At 46.7% G+C, this 17,549-nt stretch overlaps 1 protein-coding gene across 4 annotated transcripts in view; it reads right to left on the bottom strand.

Moving 5' to 3' along the window:
- Window positions 1-17,549, bottom strand: part of AXIN1 (axin 1) — a 77,507-nt gene that overhangs the window by 23,399 nt on the left and 36,559 nt on the right. For all 4 annotated transcript variants that reach the window (XM_032703916.1, XM_032703919.1, XM_032703918.1 and 1 more), the window contains exons 3-4: window positions 7,650-7,790; window positions 736-832 (exon numbers count right to left, since the gene is read on the bottom strand). In XM_032703916.1, coding sequence (XP_032559807.1) covers window positions 736-832; window positions 7,650-7,790 — 238 coding nt within the window. The remainder of the gene's footprint in view (window positions 1-735; window positions 833-7,649; window positions 7,791-17,549) is intronic.

The raw sequence follows: 17,549 nt of genomic DNA on the forward strand, positions 1-17,549 counted from the left end.
GCAGATGGAGGCTTTTTTTCTCCCTGTTTGATTTGTGCTGGAGTCCAGCTGTCCAAAGGGGAAAGAAGCACCTCTATTCCCTACTAGATATTAAATGTCACCTGTAACTTCTCACAGAAAGAAAGCAGTAACAAACAGAGATGGGGATGCAGAGCCCTGGCAGTCGTGCTCATCTTCCAAAAGCTGTTTGCTTACCTGGAGCAACCAAGTGTCAGACAAATGAGATACTTAGGCCTGCACCTTCTTTGCTCTCCTGCCTTGTAACCCCAGGTGAGCTTCCCTGAGTCCCTGAGAACAGGTTACAGCTCCCTTTGGCTGCTCAGTGCAGAAATACTGCTGGGGACTGTTGCATTTCTCCCCAGCTGACCTTGGCTGAGACCTACATCAGCCTCCATGGCCAACAGCCTCCTTCCTACACCTTCCACGAACACCTCCAGCCCACCCGAGGGCACGTACCCTGCTTGCAGGTAAATGCCAGCCAGTGCTGCCATTCTCATCCAGGAGAAACAGCCAGCTACTGCCTGAATGGTGAAGAAAAAGGCTGTGTTTTGGGCAGCCCTGCAAGGTGAGTTTGGCAGAAGGCTCCCAAAGTCCTTTCTTAGCACATTGTTTGTCCATCTTAAAATTAATGCAGTGCTAAAGGGGGTTAAACTCCAGCACAAGCAGAGCAACTGCCCACTCCAGATCTCACATATTTTGCATATTTACCTCTGGGAAGGAGATAGTGCTACTTACAGGAATGTGAGGTAGTGGCACACGTCCATTTGCTTTGGCACTTTCTTGCATCTCTCTGCGATGCTGCTTTCGGAGTCTGTACGGTGGGATCCCATCTCTGCCAGAACAAAACAACAACAGGCCCTGCTTTAGTGCCTTTCTCCAACACATTTCTGTCACTCACACCTCGCTGACACAGAGTGGCAGGTAGGAAACCCCTTTATGTTTGAGGAAGGCTTTGCATGCCCAGAGCAAGAGGAATCTGTGTGGGGAACGATGCTTGTCCAGATGCCCCCACCAACGACACTCTGGCCCTGGGGGCTGAGGGCACTTACATGGCATCCACCAGGAGCAGAGCAAGGCAGAACTCCTGCAACTGCTGCCCAAGGCAGAGGGCAGGGAGAAGGACTTGGACTGCATCCTGGTACCTTTTATAGTTGGTTGCTTTCTATAAAGAGCCTGTAATGTACACATTAAACCACAGGGCAGGCTAGGAGAGGGGGGAGAAGGAGGAGTGGGAGCTCAGTGAGCATCTACTCCAAGGGGAACTTGGTCAGGGAACAAGGTATATATTTTTAACAGAGTGTGACAGCTTCTCAAATGGCTTATCAAAGCAAAAGGGTAGGCTCCACTGCTCCCAAGGCAAGCTCTAGCTCAGTCTGAAATTATGGGCTTGATACTGAAGTTACTGTAGGGAAGAACCCAGCCCTCTCCCCAGAGGAGGCTGGACAAGGTTAGGAAGGGATGCCCAACTGAACCACCTCCGTTTGGGGTTGTGCCTGTGCTGAAAAAACAGGTGAGGGAGGTCTCTGCAGGGGAAGGAGACACTGGTGGCCACAGTCCTCGGTCCTGACAGACTGGGAGTGTGGTCCATGGCTCTGCCATGAGCCTGGGTACACAAGGGTCCCAGCAACAGGGTGTCAGCAGGTCAGAGGCACCAGGCTTTGCTAAGCAACCCAAAAGGCAAAGCATCACTGGTGAGTGTGACTTCAGGCAAAGGAAAGAAACACATTTTTATTCTCACCATTGACACCGCTCTGCTCACACCCCGGGACAAAAATGTGAGTGGACCCCAGTTATGAGAGGACACAAGACCCATCCTTGGTGACATTGGGCTATTTGGGGAAAAATCAACAAATGCAAAACCAAATGCCAGCCTGGAGCTTGGCAATTTGGAGCTTTCCTTTTTTATTTTTCACATCTCTGATTCAGTAGAAGAAACTGCCTGAAACGGCAGTGTAGTGCCACAGAAGTGGGTGGAAACGGATGGAGGGATTTGGTAAGTCCCAAGTACCAAATAACTTCCATGTACAGGCATCGTCTCCTGCCAACCCTGCACCCCTCTGAGCTGTGCAAACCAGCCAGTCCCCACACATCTCACAACAACAAGATGTTTGAACAAGCCAAATGTCCTTAGCACCTACCCCCCTGCCCAGCTGCTTCTCCAAAAAAACCAAACAGTTTCACCAGCACATTTTTAAAGCCAAGATGCCATTTGGCAAGAGAAACACAATCTACTGCGGTGTTTTGCCTGCAAACCTACTGAGTTTCAAGCAGCAGCCTGTGTGAGGATGGCCACCATCAGCTCTCATTCCCATTCCCATCGTGCTGGCTCCCTGGAAATGTTGGTGCGGGCAGAGTCGCCACCAAATTACATGAGCAGAACATATTTCCATGCAGCAACCAAGGCATTCAAAATGAAACACCATTAAAACAAAATAAAACCCGTGATTAATGACAACTGCTTTTTAGTAGGAAGACAAACGAGGGAACAGAAAATGAGCCAGGCTAATTACAGCTCTGGAGAGTGGCTGCAGGTAATGCGAGAGGAGGAAGAGCGTGTTGGGAGCACCACCTTCCCTGTGCCCAGAGTGACATGGCTCAGGAGCAGGGCGATTTCTCCACATGCTGCTGTACCAACAGGGGTTACTGCAGTGTTCATTAGGCCTCATTTTCCTTAATGACAAAGTTCCATCTGAACTTAAGACTCACAACGGTTACAGAGTTTCACCGCGCCGCGAAGCGGCTTTTTCTGGATTAATGGCAACAAAACAACTGGTGGTTTTTAGAGGAGAAACAAAAGCCAGGGGGATTATTTTAGCCATCGCTGGTCGGCATCAATAGACAACATTTCAGCTTAACCACTGCACAAAACCCGGGCGCCAGAACACAACTCGCACGCTAAAGCCGTGCGGCCATTCGCGGGGAAAGCGGCATTATGTTAGAAAGTGCAATTTTTCTTTCTTTCTCTCCCTCCCTTTTTTTTTTTAATTCTCCCCAGCAGCAGTCCCAGCGGAAAGAGCGACTTTTGTTCCCAGCACAGTAGCGAAAGGCTGATAATGGCCTCTAATCTATCCGGCTTCAAACACATGTTCAGCCCCGCTGTGCTGCCTTTGATGTCATTTTAACTAGATTCCCCAATGCCACCTCTGAACTTGGAACATTCCTTCGTTCAATGTACTGTGCCAACTCAACCAGAGGAAGCAAATTCAAAGATAAGCACTTTAATTTTATCCCAACAAAACCGTATTCAATAGATGGGGGGAAAGCAAGGAAAACCAATACCGTACTTTTGTTTTCCTTTTGTCAGGTAGCTTGCTTTGAGATATTTTCAATAGATAGAGAGAAATAATATATATATATATATAAAAAAAAATCAAAACTTTTTTAGAGCACATCTACTTTTAAAATAAAACTTTCTCAAACTGTTTTTCCTTGTTTCACCACGTGATTTTCTTTAGGACCAGAAAACTCAGTGCTGAAGTGCAAGGGGGGAAGAAGAGTATTTCTATCGTTTATTTAATGATAATGCAATTGGTTTGCTGTTGGGGAAATGTGGAGGCTTCCTCCCCTCTCCAAACTGACCTGGCAAGAGCCTCTGGTCAGCAGAGAAGTCTGGCTGTGGCTCTGCAGCTGGACTCTTCTAAGAAGAGCTGCCTTTGCTCCTCTGTAGACACCCTCCAAACCCAACCATTACACCTAACATTGGAAATCATCACTTGGGATCTTTTAAATTAAAAAGCTGTTAAACTTGTTAAAATACAGCTTAATTCTGGACCACTGGCCACAGGACAGACAGGAAACAAATCCACAGTGAAACTGGTATTTTCTACCAACTACTCTTACCAAAGCACCTCCAGTCACCCCAGAGACCTTTCTCACATGAAAGTAGCCCCATGGGAAAATCACCAGGCATTTTGGCCAGAAGCCAGTCATCCAAGGAATAACAGTTAATTTGCAAGGCTTTTGAAGGAATAACTACTGTCCTAAACCCCTTTGCTCTGGGGAATGGCCATCCTCCCTCTGGAGCAGGTTTGACTGGAAGTGGGGAAGGAGCATCCCTCTGGCCAAGCCCATAGGCACTAAGGGCTTCCCAAGTGCCCTGGGGGAAGACAAAGCTGTCTCCCAACCAAGATAAGCCAGGACACATGATAAGACCCAGAGGAAGGAGTATTGTTTAGCTGGAGCACAACAAAGGGCTAAAGAGGAGATATTACCTCCTGTTTACCACTGTAAGGTCTTGCAGAAATCAAGACAGATATGGATCTAAGGCATTTCTGCATCTGAATTGGAACATCATATGGCAGTTTAATGCATTTCAGCTGCTTCCTGTTGCCTTCCTACCTACAGTTGCCTTAATTTGCCTCAAGCATCTCTGTTGTGACATCCCCTTCTACCCACAGGCTGCCTCCTCCACTCGGGAGAGATGCTATCCCCATGCAGGGTTATCTGAGACAGCAAGAGCAGTTTAGGACCGTGCTGGAAATGCTGCTGCAAGACTGGGGCAGGCTCTGAGCAGCCCAGGGGGAGGCAGAGCCCCAAAGACCCTCCACTGAACAGCAGCAGTGAACAGTGAACGGCTCGGCCCCAGCTGCTGGGCCAGAGCTCGCCGGAGCCTCTCGCCGTGTCCTCCCCAGACCTTGCCTCCACACAGACCAGCTAAAACAACACAGCTGCCCTGATGATTGTAAAAACAGGTTTCAGCAGAGAGGACCGGAGCTGTGTTGCCTGCCAGGGTAGAGGAATTCCTATGACACCGGAAGACTGAGAATAATCAGTGGAACGCAGGCATTTAAGAGCAATGTTTTTTAAGCCACTCAAAAAGCCAAGTACTCCGACGGGGACTGATAACACATTCGTTATATAAATTCAACCCATTCCAGTAATATTTTCCAGAAAGACATGCTGTTGAAAGCTGGTCTTTCAGGTTTGTAGCTGGTATCACAGCTTTACAACCCCTTTGGTGGGCTGGGTACTCCCAAAAAGTCTGTGCCTGCCTCCCTTCGCCCCAGCTCAGGAGCCCAGACAGGCAGAGCATCGCTCAGGTCTTTGCCTTGGGATCACACCCCACTCATGTGCTGCCTTGAAGCACAAGCCAGATTTCTTCACTATTAAGCATGACTGCTGTATGTAAACAGCACACAGAGGGAAGAACCTCACTCATCAGCAAACGAGGCTTTTATTGCCATTTTCCTCAGAGGAGGCCTAAATTCAAAGCACGGAGACATGTAAGTCTTGTCAAGCAGCAGGAGTCCCTTCTTTAACTTCATCTGGTTGTTCTTCATTTTTGCTGCCTTGAGCAGTTCTGCAAAAATTCCTTTGAAACTCGGGAGGCAGATAGGTTCAGCAATGCCATGTAAGAACCGAATAAAATCTGGTACTGGAGTTTTAAAGCATGTAATGAAGAGCAAGTGCTCTGAAAACAGGCAGAGCCTTTGTAAGCCAAAGGTCAAGGCTGTACATCCAGAATCCCAATTTGGGGATCATTCTGCAAGCATCCAGTCTGAGATGCATCGAAAGAAAGATCACAGGTTTACCCTTGTGGTGTTCAAGTCTTACTTAAAATGAACCATTAAGACTGGGTTAATTAGTAGCAGAAGGCAGCATGTGTAGTGGTGGTAATTAAAGTCCTAGAAGCAGACTACGGAGGGCATAGGAGGAATAAAATGCCTAAAGGAAAAAGGAGCATAGGATGGCCAATCAGAAATTATTCTGCCTGTAAAAGAAACAAACTATGGCTACTGAAATAAAAATTAGGAGAGTGAAGAACTCTGGCATAAATGATCACAACTTATCGCAGGTATAACCATCAGAGCAGCCCCATGAGCCTGCTGGACAAGTGGAAAAGGAAGTGCTAAAAGCTAATTAATTTTGAAGAGTTCTTACATCTGTCTCTCCTGATAGCAAGAAGTTACAAGACCCCTGATAGTTTCAGAGCACTCCTCCATATAAATTGATGAATATGAAGAATTGCAGAACGATGTGGCAGAGCAGCTGGATTTGTATCAAATGGAGCCTTTAATTAGTGGCCCTCTACAGTGTTCTGTCCTGGGGGCATCCTCCTCTTCCCAGGCCCCTTTGGACAAGGTCTGCCTCCTCCATTTTGCAGCATGACATGGATAAGGAGCGAGGGGCTGGCGTCAGGGCGCAGAATGGACTCACAGCTACTCCTACACAGTCCCAAGCCTCTGTGGAGTCAGAGAAAAAACAGACATTCCTGACTCACCACCCCAAACACAGAAACCCCCTCACCACTGTCCCAGGGTATGAACTGAGGGCAGGTGGGGAACTGTTGCAACACCCATTAACAACTTCTATGGCACAGGCTGGAAAGTTTCTCCAACAAGGTCTGACAGCTCCTGACATTCACAGTGACACTAAACGAGCCTCTTGGAGGACTCTGTGTTTACAGCACTGCCATTAATAAAACCCTCTCCTAATTCTGTAAACCTGTCATCTTTCGCCTGAAGAATCAAAGGGTTTCTACTCTACAGAAAGACACTTTGCATTTGCACTACTAAAAAACAGACCAAACAGCGAATATTTTCCCCCAAATCTTTTTTTTTCTATCACAGAGATGCAGTCACAATGAAATCTCAAAACCTCTTTTTTCTCCCTTTGCAGACCATCTTTAAGGCAGGCTTCTCGTGGGTGAGATACAGAGTGCTGTCATGAGGGGCAGAAAGAGAAAAAAGCAGAAAAGATTTGTCTGGGGCTTATTGGCACAAGTTGTGTTAAAGCACAGTGGCCACCAGACAAACTAGAACTGGTCAGTCACCAATCCTACTGAAGAGCAATTGCAGACTGAGCAGAGTTAATATCTGTGTCCAGTTCTGGTCTCCTCTGGAGATGTGGAGCTCCTGGAGCCAGTCCAGTGGAGGGCAACAAAGATGATGAAGGGACTGGAACATCTCTCTCATGAGAAAAAGCTGAGGGAGCTGGGGCTGCTCAGCCTTGAGAACAGACACTGAGAGGGGACCTCATCCATGTCTGTCAGTGTCTGCAGGGAGGTGTCAGAGGGTAGACCAGGCTCTGCTCTGTGGTGCTGAGCAATAGGACAAGAGGCAATTGGCAGAAACTGATGCACAGAAGTTCCACTTGAACATGAGGAAGAACTTCTGTACCGTGTGGGTGACCAAGCACTGAACAGATTGTCCAGAAAGGGTGTGGAGTCTCCTCAATGTAGATATTCAAGAACTGTCTGGACACAATCTGGTGCCATGTGCTCTGGAATGACCCTGCTTGAGCAGGGAGGTTGACCCATTGTAGTCTCTTCCAACCTTACCCATCCTGTGATTCTGCGAGTTTGGCAGCACAAAACCTCAGGAGAAGTACCCAGGCAATTAGAAAGCTCTGTCTGACATTCAGAAGACACTGTAGCTCAAATCACTTACTACAAAGCCAATTCTTCTTGCATCTGGCAAGAAACATTGCAGAAACTCCCACCGAGCATCATTTATTTCAGTTCACTCCGAGCATTTTGTGTTGCAGCCTCCGCAGCGACAAAACAACTGAAGAGGAAGTGAGAATGGTCATGACCGTGGTCTGTTCAGACAGTCCCCTCAACCCCAGCTGTGGCAAGGCCTATCCCAGACCAACACAACACCGCTGAAGACACAGACATGCCCCCGTCCCAGCAGGCTGGAGGTACTCACACGCTGCTGTCTGTCAGTGACATGGTGTCGGCGTCGCTGGACATGCTCTGCTGCTCGCTGTCGTTGGCACTGGTCGCCGGGGCCAAAGCGTAGCCCGTGTTGACATAGTAAGGGTTAACAGGCTCTCTCCACGACCCATGCCTGCAAAAAAACCAGAGTCACATTAGAAGGGCACAACCAGCGTTGGAGACGGGCTACAGAACAGGCTGTGTTCACAACTAAGTTACACTGATAGAACGATGAAAAATTTGACTCTTAATGGAAGAAAAAGGGAATTCATAGTGTAATGAAGATGATACTGGTAGAGATAAAGAAGGGAGGCAACAAGACTGCATGAAAGAACTCCAGTTTCCATCACAGTGGATTTACAGATTTACAGTGTACATGGGCTAGCTGTTTAGCATTGTCATTACATGAGTATCTAAAAGCAATATCTAGGTAATAAGACAGCATTTTTCTCAGTCAGAACAGGCTTCGACTCTTCCAACAGGGAGGGATGTGTAGCACAGATCACCCATTCCATGCTTACTTTAACATCCCTCTTTACTCCAACATGTTTGCCGAGGGAGGGAGGTGATGCAAGGAAAAGCTGTTGCTAACAACACAGCACCTAAAGCTGACCTCCAATCCCACATTCAGGCACACCACATACTTGCAAATTCCATCAGGAAGGACCATGTAATCACACTGACTTTTCCAACTGGACAATCTGCTTGTTGGATCTACAGAGGTTAGTTTGTACACAACCTTGTTACTCAAGCACACATTCAGGCCAGACTCCTCTTCAGCAAAATGTCAGGAAGAGAGGCTGCCTTCCTCAGTTCCTTGCTCAGGAGGAGACTTGCATTGATTGTGAAGCAGCCTGTGAACCAAGCAGGCACGAACTCCTTCACACTGACTCTGACACTGGCACAGAAAAGCTACTGCTGCCAACTCTGGCAGCTCTGCTACCCTGCAGGACTGACAGGCCATGCAGGCAACTTGTTCTCACTGCAAGTCATTTTGCAATTTGCCAGAAGGAGGAACAAGCTGAAATGTTTACACCAACCAAATGTCACTTAATCCCCTGTTCTCCCTGCCTGCCCCTCTGCATGAAGAGCAGCATTTGTAAGGTATCTTAAGAGTTGATGAATTCCTGGGTTTTCCAAGCTCTGAAAATCAGTGTCCTGTTTTAATTCAGATCACAAAGCTCATCAGCATGATCTTTTATTTAGTAACTCAGTAACTGGCATCTGGTTGATGTGGTTTGCAATGGGCCCTGAGCAAACATCTCCATGGAGGGCACATCACGCAACATGTGCTTCCCCGTTCTGCCGTGAACAGCGGTTCTGGCTGAACTGCAGTGGTCAAAGTCCTACAGACAACAGAAAACAGCCCCTGCCCTGATGAGTTTACATTTAGATAAGGCAAAGAAAGCCATGAGAAAGGCACAGATGGAGGGCCCAGAGGTGAGGAAGACACCATCAAAGGGAAAAGCTGGCAGCCTGTGCCTCTTTGTACGGAGTATAAACGCAGGACAGCCACTACATGAACTGGGACTGGTGGAGAACCAATTTAAGGTGGAGGTGTTTGGAAAGCTGGATGTATAATATGGCACACAGTGTAGCAAGAGGGAAGCAATACCAAAGTATTTCAAAACCTGAACTGGACAGGGCTACAGCCTTCAGCCAACACACTGCTCACTCAGCTCCTATTCGCCTGCCCTTCGGCTCCTCGACACACAACCTGTTTTCCTTGTAATTCAAGGAGTCATGGATGCTCACTGGCCACTAAGAAGAATCATATTATTTCAGGTCCATTATGGGATCAGTTAGAAACAAATTACTCTCCTATTCTCACAAAGAGAAAACTAGTATTTTGTTTGCCACATATCAAACAAAACTCCAAGCTATCTCTCCTTGGATGATGAAGCTCAGCACAGCTGCCTGGTGCAAAGAGCATTCATGGCTGTTTGAGGAAAAGAGAGCCTTGTGAGGGTTGTCCATGCTCGGGTGCAACACAGAGTCAGTCAGGGATGAACGTTTACAGCTGCCTTGGGATGGTGAGTCACCACAGAACCTCCAGCACACAAACTTTCTGCCTGTCACTGCCAATGTGCACCGGAGCAAACTTATTACTATATTCCATCAGATTTCAGAAAGGCTTTCTAGGGCAAATACTGGAAATAATTTGAACAAGTTCAACCTAAAAAGTAAGGTATAATAAGTGAAAACCCAACCAGGCCCCTTCACCAGCTCTCCCCCTGCAGAACGGTCAGTTCTGAGCAGTGCAACCCTCCTGTCAAATCCGACATGACAGCTGCATGATGGAGGCTGAGACAGCCTCTTAAATTGAGGCAGGAATGATGGATAGCTCAGGCCTTCCCTGAGGGCAAAGAGAAGGATGCTTTTTGGACAACCCAATTAAAATACAGCACCAACTTCTTCTAGTGGACCTTCTGTCAGGACTCTCTGGAAGAGGCATGGATTATTGCAGCAGCATATTAAGAAAGAACTACAGTATAGAGAATAAAATGCACAGCTCAATCCACTTCTGCTTTGTATCTGCTGATACAGAGAGAGAACAGCAGAAAGCATCTGAAGAGGTTGCTGGGTGTGGAAGTGGGCTGGCTGAAGGAACTGAGAGCAAGCAGATGGGTGCTGGGTGGTCCCTGGCCCCTCCAGAAAAGTCAGGATGGATTGGCTCTCCTGCAGCAATCCAGGGCTGTGGGCTTCCCACTGACGATGCAGGTTTGGTCACAACTGTTTTATTTAGCTAAAATTACACACTTAAGCATGTATACAACAGGGATTACTTCCATTTTAGCTCTGCCTCTAATACATCAATGCAAATGTAAACTTTTGGTAAGCATAAGGAGATGGAAAGGGTATAGGATTTCAAAGCAATCATAACAGGTTACATTACTTTTGAGGAATCCATCTGTATTCAATCCTTCTCCTAATGTTCCCTCTCCCTGACAACTCTCTTCAGCTGGCTCGTATCACTATTTGAATGTTTTGTGCCGTGCCTCTGAAGAACGCTTTCAACATCTATTAGGAGGAAAACATTAAAGGAACATGGAGTCTAACAAAAAAAAAACCTGGTCACTTCTGATCTGGGAGGGGAGGCTGCTTTAAAAGGGATTCAGGCACACTCAGAGCGATTTGAAATGTCAGCTAAAAACCTCACATACCGAGCTCTGTGCACTGATAAGGGCGATAAAAGGAAAGGTGAATATTTAAAGTTACACTTCACAAAAATTCCTGCAGACTTCTGGAATTTTATTTTATTTTTTAAGACAGAAAGAGTAATGAACGTTTTTGAAATGAACACAGAACATTTCACACCTCACAGAAATAAAGCTGCACGTCTCTTCTGCAGCTCTCAGTTGCTCAACCCTCAAAATAATCACATAGGGAACAATTATAACAGAGATCACAGCGACCCGAGTAAGTCAGCCTGACCAGCTGCCTTTTCTTTGCATAAAGCCCTCCACTGATCACTGTACATTCTGGTAATGCTGACAAGGGCCAAAACTGCTGCAGAAGACCAACAGGTATCTCTTAGGGCTTCCTTCTGCCTGTTTTGGGTTTATTTTGCATGTTGTCTTGGCTGCACCCCATTCCTAAATCTCTCACTCCTGCAACCAAGACCAGCATGCAGCACTTTGGACATCAGCACTGTCAGATTTTGGAGCTTCAACATGAATGAGAAGAGAGGTGAGGCCCCTCTTCAGTCCTCTTACCCTACCTGGAGTTCCCACTGCATCGTGAATCCCTAAGGGCATCCTTTTTTCTTCCAGCCTGAGATCCACAGTCTCCCTCACACAACTTCCCCTGATGGCTATTTCGATTTTAAATCAAAGATGCAAAGTCCCCCACTTTTGCCACACATGCTACTATTTGCTCTATGCAAAAAAAACCCCACAGGGCTGGCACGCTCTGGGGAAGAATTGCATCACCTTCAGCATCCACAGTGGGAGGAAGATCTCACTGATCCTGCCTGCAAAGCCAAATCCACACGGCACTCCCTTTGGTTCTCACCAGTTACATACCTCCTTCACTGATGCTCTTCATCAGGCATGGGAAAGAAACCCACTAAGGCAAGAAGGAAACTTCCTTGAAGATGCAAAGGCCTCTAGGCAACTAATTTCTGTAGAATTTAAATTTCCACTGGAGGGAATAAGTTGCACAACCCTCTGTTGGCAGGTCTGAGAGACATGGTCTTCCCAAGCCTGCTCGCAGTTCCAGTGTGGCTGGAACAGCTCCCAGTTTAATATGGAAGCTGATCAATCCATCAGTTTTCATTGCTACTGTCTCCTCCAGCTCCAGCACTGAATTTTTATGACACTGACATTTTCTGGAAGAAAACTTTTACTCCAAAGAATTGAAGCTGTGATAGAATCCAGGCAGGCTGGAAGTCCTCCTCTTGTGAGGGTCCCTCACCTGCATGACCCTGAGATAAGGACATCTCCAAACTCCCCGATGGCATGGGGGGCACCTCCAAACTCCTGCACTACCAAGGAAGCACCTGTTTGAGACACCAGGTCAAGACTCAAGAGATAGAAGACTCATAAACTGACAACCACAAAACCCAATACGTTCCTCCCATGACATTGCCTGAACCTTTGGTCACCAGTGTTTCAGTGTGCAGCTCGTTTTTAACATGGGAGAAATCCCATTTTCTAGACACCTGGAGCCATGAGGCAGCTGATAATCACCCCAACTTCATGAGTTGCCTCAGAAAGCTCCAAGCTCTTCAAGCTGCAGGAGTTGTGGGGATGTTGGCAAGTCCCAGGGAAGGACACCCCAAAATGGGCTCTGCAGAAACTCCAGGTCTCTCAGCACAGCCGATGGCAGGTGGAGCAGCTGCAGTGCCCTCCCTCCTGCACTGCAGGACACAATTCCTTCCTTCCTCTTTTGATGGGTGGTGTTTGGGCTGAGGGATGGTACCCAGAGACCACAGATCAGGGCTGCAACTCAACAGGACACAGTTACTCAGTCTCTGTGCTTCCACTCTGCTTTTTCACACCAACTTCTGACAAAGTTCAAACTTTTACAGTTCTGTGTTTCTGAAGATGGCTATATCCAAGAAATCAGCACTAAGCACTATCTTATTTGGTGTCTCCGGTTATTTTGCCTTCGTGATTGGAAGGACACAGTCTAATGCTGAGACATCCTTCCAGTTCATTATTTTGACATGTCTCACTTATTCAGTGTGAAAAAAATAATTTTTTCCATTTAAAAAGTCACATTCTTTCATCCAAGAAATAAAAAATCCTTCCAGAATGACAGGTCACTGAGCCTCCAGCTGGACAGACACAATCAGCGCTCTCTTCCTCCCCAAACTTACACCCACCAACAAGCAGGTGACTGTCACATCCTTCACGCAATTCCACATTTCACGATCACAACCAGTCAATCAAATTAAAAGCTGCACATGTTAAGCTTATGATGTATGAGCCAAAGCAAACCCCTTCAGCATATCTAAACAGCACGAGCTGACAAGAGTGTCCAAGAGGCAGGGTCACCTTTAAACGAGGGATTACAACAGCATCCACCACAGAGTCTGACTTACAAGATTACATTAATCCACCACCTGAACAGAAAAGTCTCTGTTTCCAGTCCATGGTGCCAACAACCATCACAGAAGTTGCACCACACTGAGCATAAAACTTGTTAGAAATGTCCAAAAGCATGCACAGCGTTCCCCAATCCATCATCATGGGAACGTTTTGGAGCTAAGAACAGAAAGCCTAAGAAGATGCAAAGCTGAAAATCTTTACTCCTGACTGGATTTAACCTGCACTAAAGATGCAAAATCTGCTCAAGAGGATAAAATTAGGGATTTAGCTGATAATTTGATTGCAGATCGTTGGGGTTGCTCCACTTAAAACTCTTCCCAATTACTCTGGGTACTCAGACGCTGCTGTGTATCTCAACTTTATCACTGCCAGTGTCAGGCTAATCACATGTGTTCTAGGCAAGGGCAGCTTCTTCAAAGATCACATCAATTCTGGACAACTTAATCTGTTCTTTGAGGTCTCCAGATGGCTCTTGCCAAGAAAGTTCACTTCCAGCCCTGCAGCCAGCGAGCGCAGCGGCCCCGGCGCTCTGCAGAGCATTACAAAGGAACCAGATCAAAGTTGTGTCTTACAAAAAAATGAAATCTGAAGTTTGAAAAGCAACAGCAGCCTGTCACTTGTAGGCTTAAAGACGACTTCTGCATGCTCCAGCTATCAGGGAATTTATGATTACAGTCTGGCTTTTAAAAGCTGATGAAAAAAACGACGCTCTTTAGCACTCCTTGCCTTTGCAAATCTGTATCTTCTTCCCTGCATATTCATCCTCCCACGCCAGGGGAAGAAGGGAAATAAATAAAAATGTAACTAAAAGTACAGATAAGGGCTCTTCTTCTCTTTTCTTCTAAGGCATTCAATTCCATTTTAGGGACTATGCAGAGATTATTTTATGGGGAGCTTCAGCAATTATTGTGAAGTATTAAAGTACAGTTACAAAAGCCAAATCCAAGATTTACCAGTCTGAGTTTCCAGTTTCTCACTCCTTTGCATTTACCAAGGACATGCTACTTCTCAGGCAGGACTAAGGTACAGAGGACGCTTTAATTGCAACCAGTAATTTAGATCACAGGATACAGCAAGGTGGGGGAGAAAATCTAGGAAGGAAGTTGAAATACAGGAAATAAAATGTTTGCCTTAGGAGGCAAATAAAGACTAGATAGGCTAAATATTGTGGCTGTATTGCCCTATCACCACCCTACACTTCTCAAGAAAGGCTTTCAGACAACAGGATGAAACCACTGTGTTCCAAGGAAACTGCAGAACAAGTCCCTCAAGATTTGATCTCACTGTGGATCTCCAAACCAGCCCTCCCGGCTCCTCCTTCCCAACGGAGGCGAGGCCGTGCTCACTCACAGCCCCAGTGTAACACTGGATTTTGCCCACTAGTTACAGGTTTAAAATCAAAACTGCAAAAATCTGACCAACAATAAAGTCAAGTTCTTCCTAAAAACAATGCACATCTTCCCTAGAATAAGACCACAAACCTCATTTATTTAATAGCTCAAAGCACAAGAAATTAATTAAAATAAAAAAGAAAATGTGGGCAACACAATGTCTGCACATCAATTAACAGGACACTTGGATCATTTTCCTGAAGTCAAATGAATGTTGCACAACATTTTGTTGCATATCTAAGAATAACAGGTATCAGCCTACGTTAATTTCAATTCATTAGACTGAATTTATACCATAATATAGTAGGTTTTGTTTGTTTTTTTAAATGATGACACCAATCATATTAATCCTTATCCATCATGAAAGGCTGACATTAAATAGGGACATTTTCTATAAAATACACATGATATTTGGTTGCATTCATTGTGACTGAATGTCACTGCTCTGGCACTGCCAGGCTCCATCAGCCATCCAAAAGCTGCTGTAGTGACTTAAGAAGCTCCAAGACCAGGGCAAACCCAGCAGCCTGTGTGCATTTGGGATATCCAGGGCACACTGCTCCCATCCATAAGCCACATTTGCCTCCACGTCCTGGCCTCTGTCAGACGATAGGCCATAGGAGACCTATTTTTAATATTTTATTGGAAGGGACAGAATCAAGCTTGTGCAGGGATGTGCTGAACATCCACACATGTTAACCCTCGAAATGAGTGGGATCCATGTTCTCATCCCTGACTCTCTGACCCTCCAAATGTGCTCTCCCTCAGGCACTGGGATTGCCAGCATGGACACAGGTACAGAGGGCTGATAACGCAGTCTCCTTCCCCTGCTTAAACTGAATGCTGGGGAAAATTCAGCAAGAGGCTGATTGGCAAGAGCTTTCCACTCTGCTAATTGGCTTCTCAGACTGAAATGACATCTATGTTTAATAGAAGTGATTTTATATATATATACATATATATGTGTGTGGTTAAGTGGACGAACACACGGAGTAGCCATTTCAGACAGCACGTAGCAGTGCCAGCTCCCAGTCCTCTGCTTTCCTTGGTGACTGGCCCAAGTGAATTTGGGTTGATGGAGAGGGAAAACACTTTGCAAAATGTGGGTCTCCACATGGGCTTCTCTGCCCCATGGTCTGCCTTCCCTGGGAAGGCAGGCAGGACAGCCGGGAGCATAAAGGAGGCCCAGAGGAAACGGTTCTTCCCAGAAGGAGTCATATCCAACTTCCATGTCACAGATGGAGTAACACCAGTCACCCTCCTGACAGTTCAGAGCCTTCCATGTCACGCCGAGCGAGGGACCATCCGTCCCTGCCCGCGGCCCAGGGGGATGACACACGCAGCCAAAAGCATGTCCCGGCGTTCCAGCCGCGGGCCGGCCCTGCCGACACCCACACAACACGGCTCCCAGCCCGGAGCAACCCCCTCGCCCGCACGGAGAGGGCCTTCGTGGAACAAATTACTTCCAAATGCCTGGCTCGGAGGCACAGGGAGAGAGGGAAGCCCAGGTTTGTACCTGGGTCTGCTCACAACCTTAAGAAGGAGGCAGCAGCTCCACTTAAAAACACCACTGCCTGCAAACTATCAAATTAATCCCAGGATTTCAACAGCTTTTCTTCATTATTTTTTGTCTCAACCAAACCACAAATTTACTTAATGACTAAACCAGGCGAGCGAGTACTTTGTTTTCCAGACGGCAGGAACGTTTCTAACGGGATCCAGGTTTTCAGAACACACGTTTACCTGACGTCAGGCGAGGGAGAGGCTCTGCTGCCGAGATGCGTTTGATGCTTTTTTTAACTCCCCCAAACCTGCCAGCACCGTGGTCGGGGCATCTCCGAGCCCTGAGCCCGAGGAGAGGCGCTGAGCGGGGTGAGGAGGAATACAATAAGAACACTGTGTTCCAGGAATGACTGAATAAAGGCAAGAGCATGCTTTTGGCCAGCAGGACTCAGCGCTGTAACTCCCGTCTGCCGCTTTTCTTCTCTGTCTGAAGCAACGTTGTTTGTCCACGCTTCTCTGAAATGGAAAGTATTTCCTCTTGCCTGCTTCGTTCCAAGGAAAGATCTGAGGAGGCCTGGTATAACCAGGCAGAACTGGGGATTCTCCAGTGACTCGCCTCTTCTTTGCCAAAATTTCTGCTCTACAAGAAAGGGCTTACAAGAAAGAAATTACGAGCAGATTTCTCTGCAAGCTCAGTAACTTAAGACCAGGGCCTGCATAATGAGTAAGTTTTTGGACGGAAACAAAGCATCCAGCTTTGGCCAACGACTCCAGATCATTCCCTTCCTTCCTAAATACCTACAGAGCCTCTGGAGTGTTCAAAAACGTGGGACAGGGTGCTACAGGTACTTGAGTCACACTGGGGAATGAGAGCCACTGGAATCCAAGGGCTAAATAAGACAATAGGGGATCAGTCCTTCCTTATATCACCAAAGGGCACCAACCCAGCACCTCAACCCACTCCTGCATTGCTCTCAGGGATAAATTTCCTAACAGTTAAATCACAACAGTGGTGTTGCTGATGCCTGGAAGGGGAAGATATGCAACTCAGGGGGGGCTGTGTTTTACAAAAACTACTTGCAGCTTTGACATGAGACCACTTGCCTGCACCACTGGGCCGTGTAACATAAGCTGAGCTGCATGACCACGGACTCGCTAGTCTTGCTTAAATCCCCTTTGAAACAATGGTATGAAACTCGATACTCGTTACCAACTTACTGCCAACAAACTTGGTATTTTAATGAAATTACAAATTTGGGTGGCAGAAGAAACCAGTTGATGTATTATTTTGAACACCTATGAGGCACCTGACTTAGCGCCTCAAAACGACTCAGGTTTGCTCAGGAAGACCTTTGACGAAGCCCAACTAATGATGAGGTGGGCAGAATTAGCAGTAATCCTGCACAAAATAGAAGACTTTATTTCACTGATTAAGGTCTGGCT

Source organism: Chiroxiphia lanceolata, chromosome 16 (assembly GCF_009829145.1).
Source record: "Chiroxiphia lanceolata isolate bChiLan1 chromosome 16, bChiLan1.pri, whole genome shotgun sequence".
Classification (NCBI taxonomy): domain Eukaryota; kingdom Metazoa; phylum Chordata; class Aves; order Passeriformes; family Pipridae; genus Chiroxiphia; species Chiroxiphia lanceolata.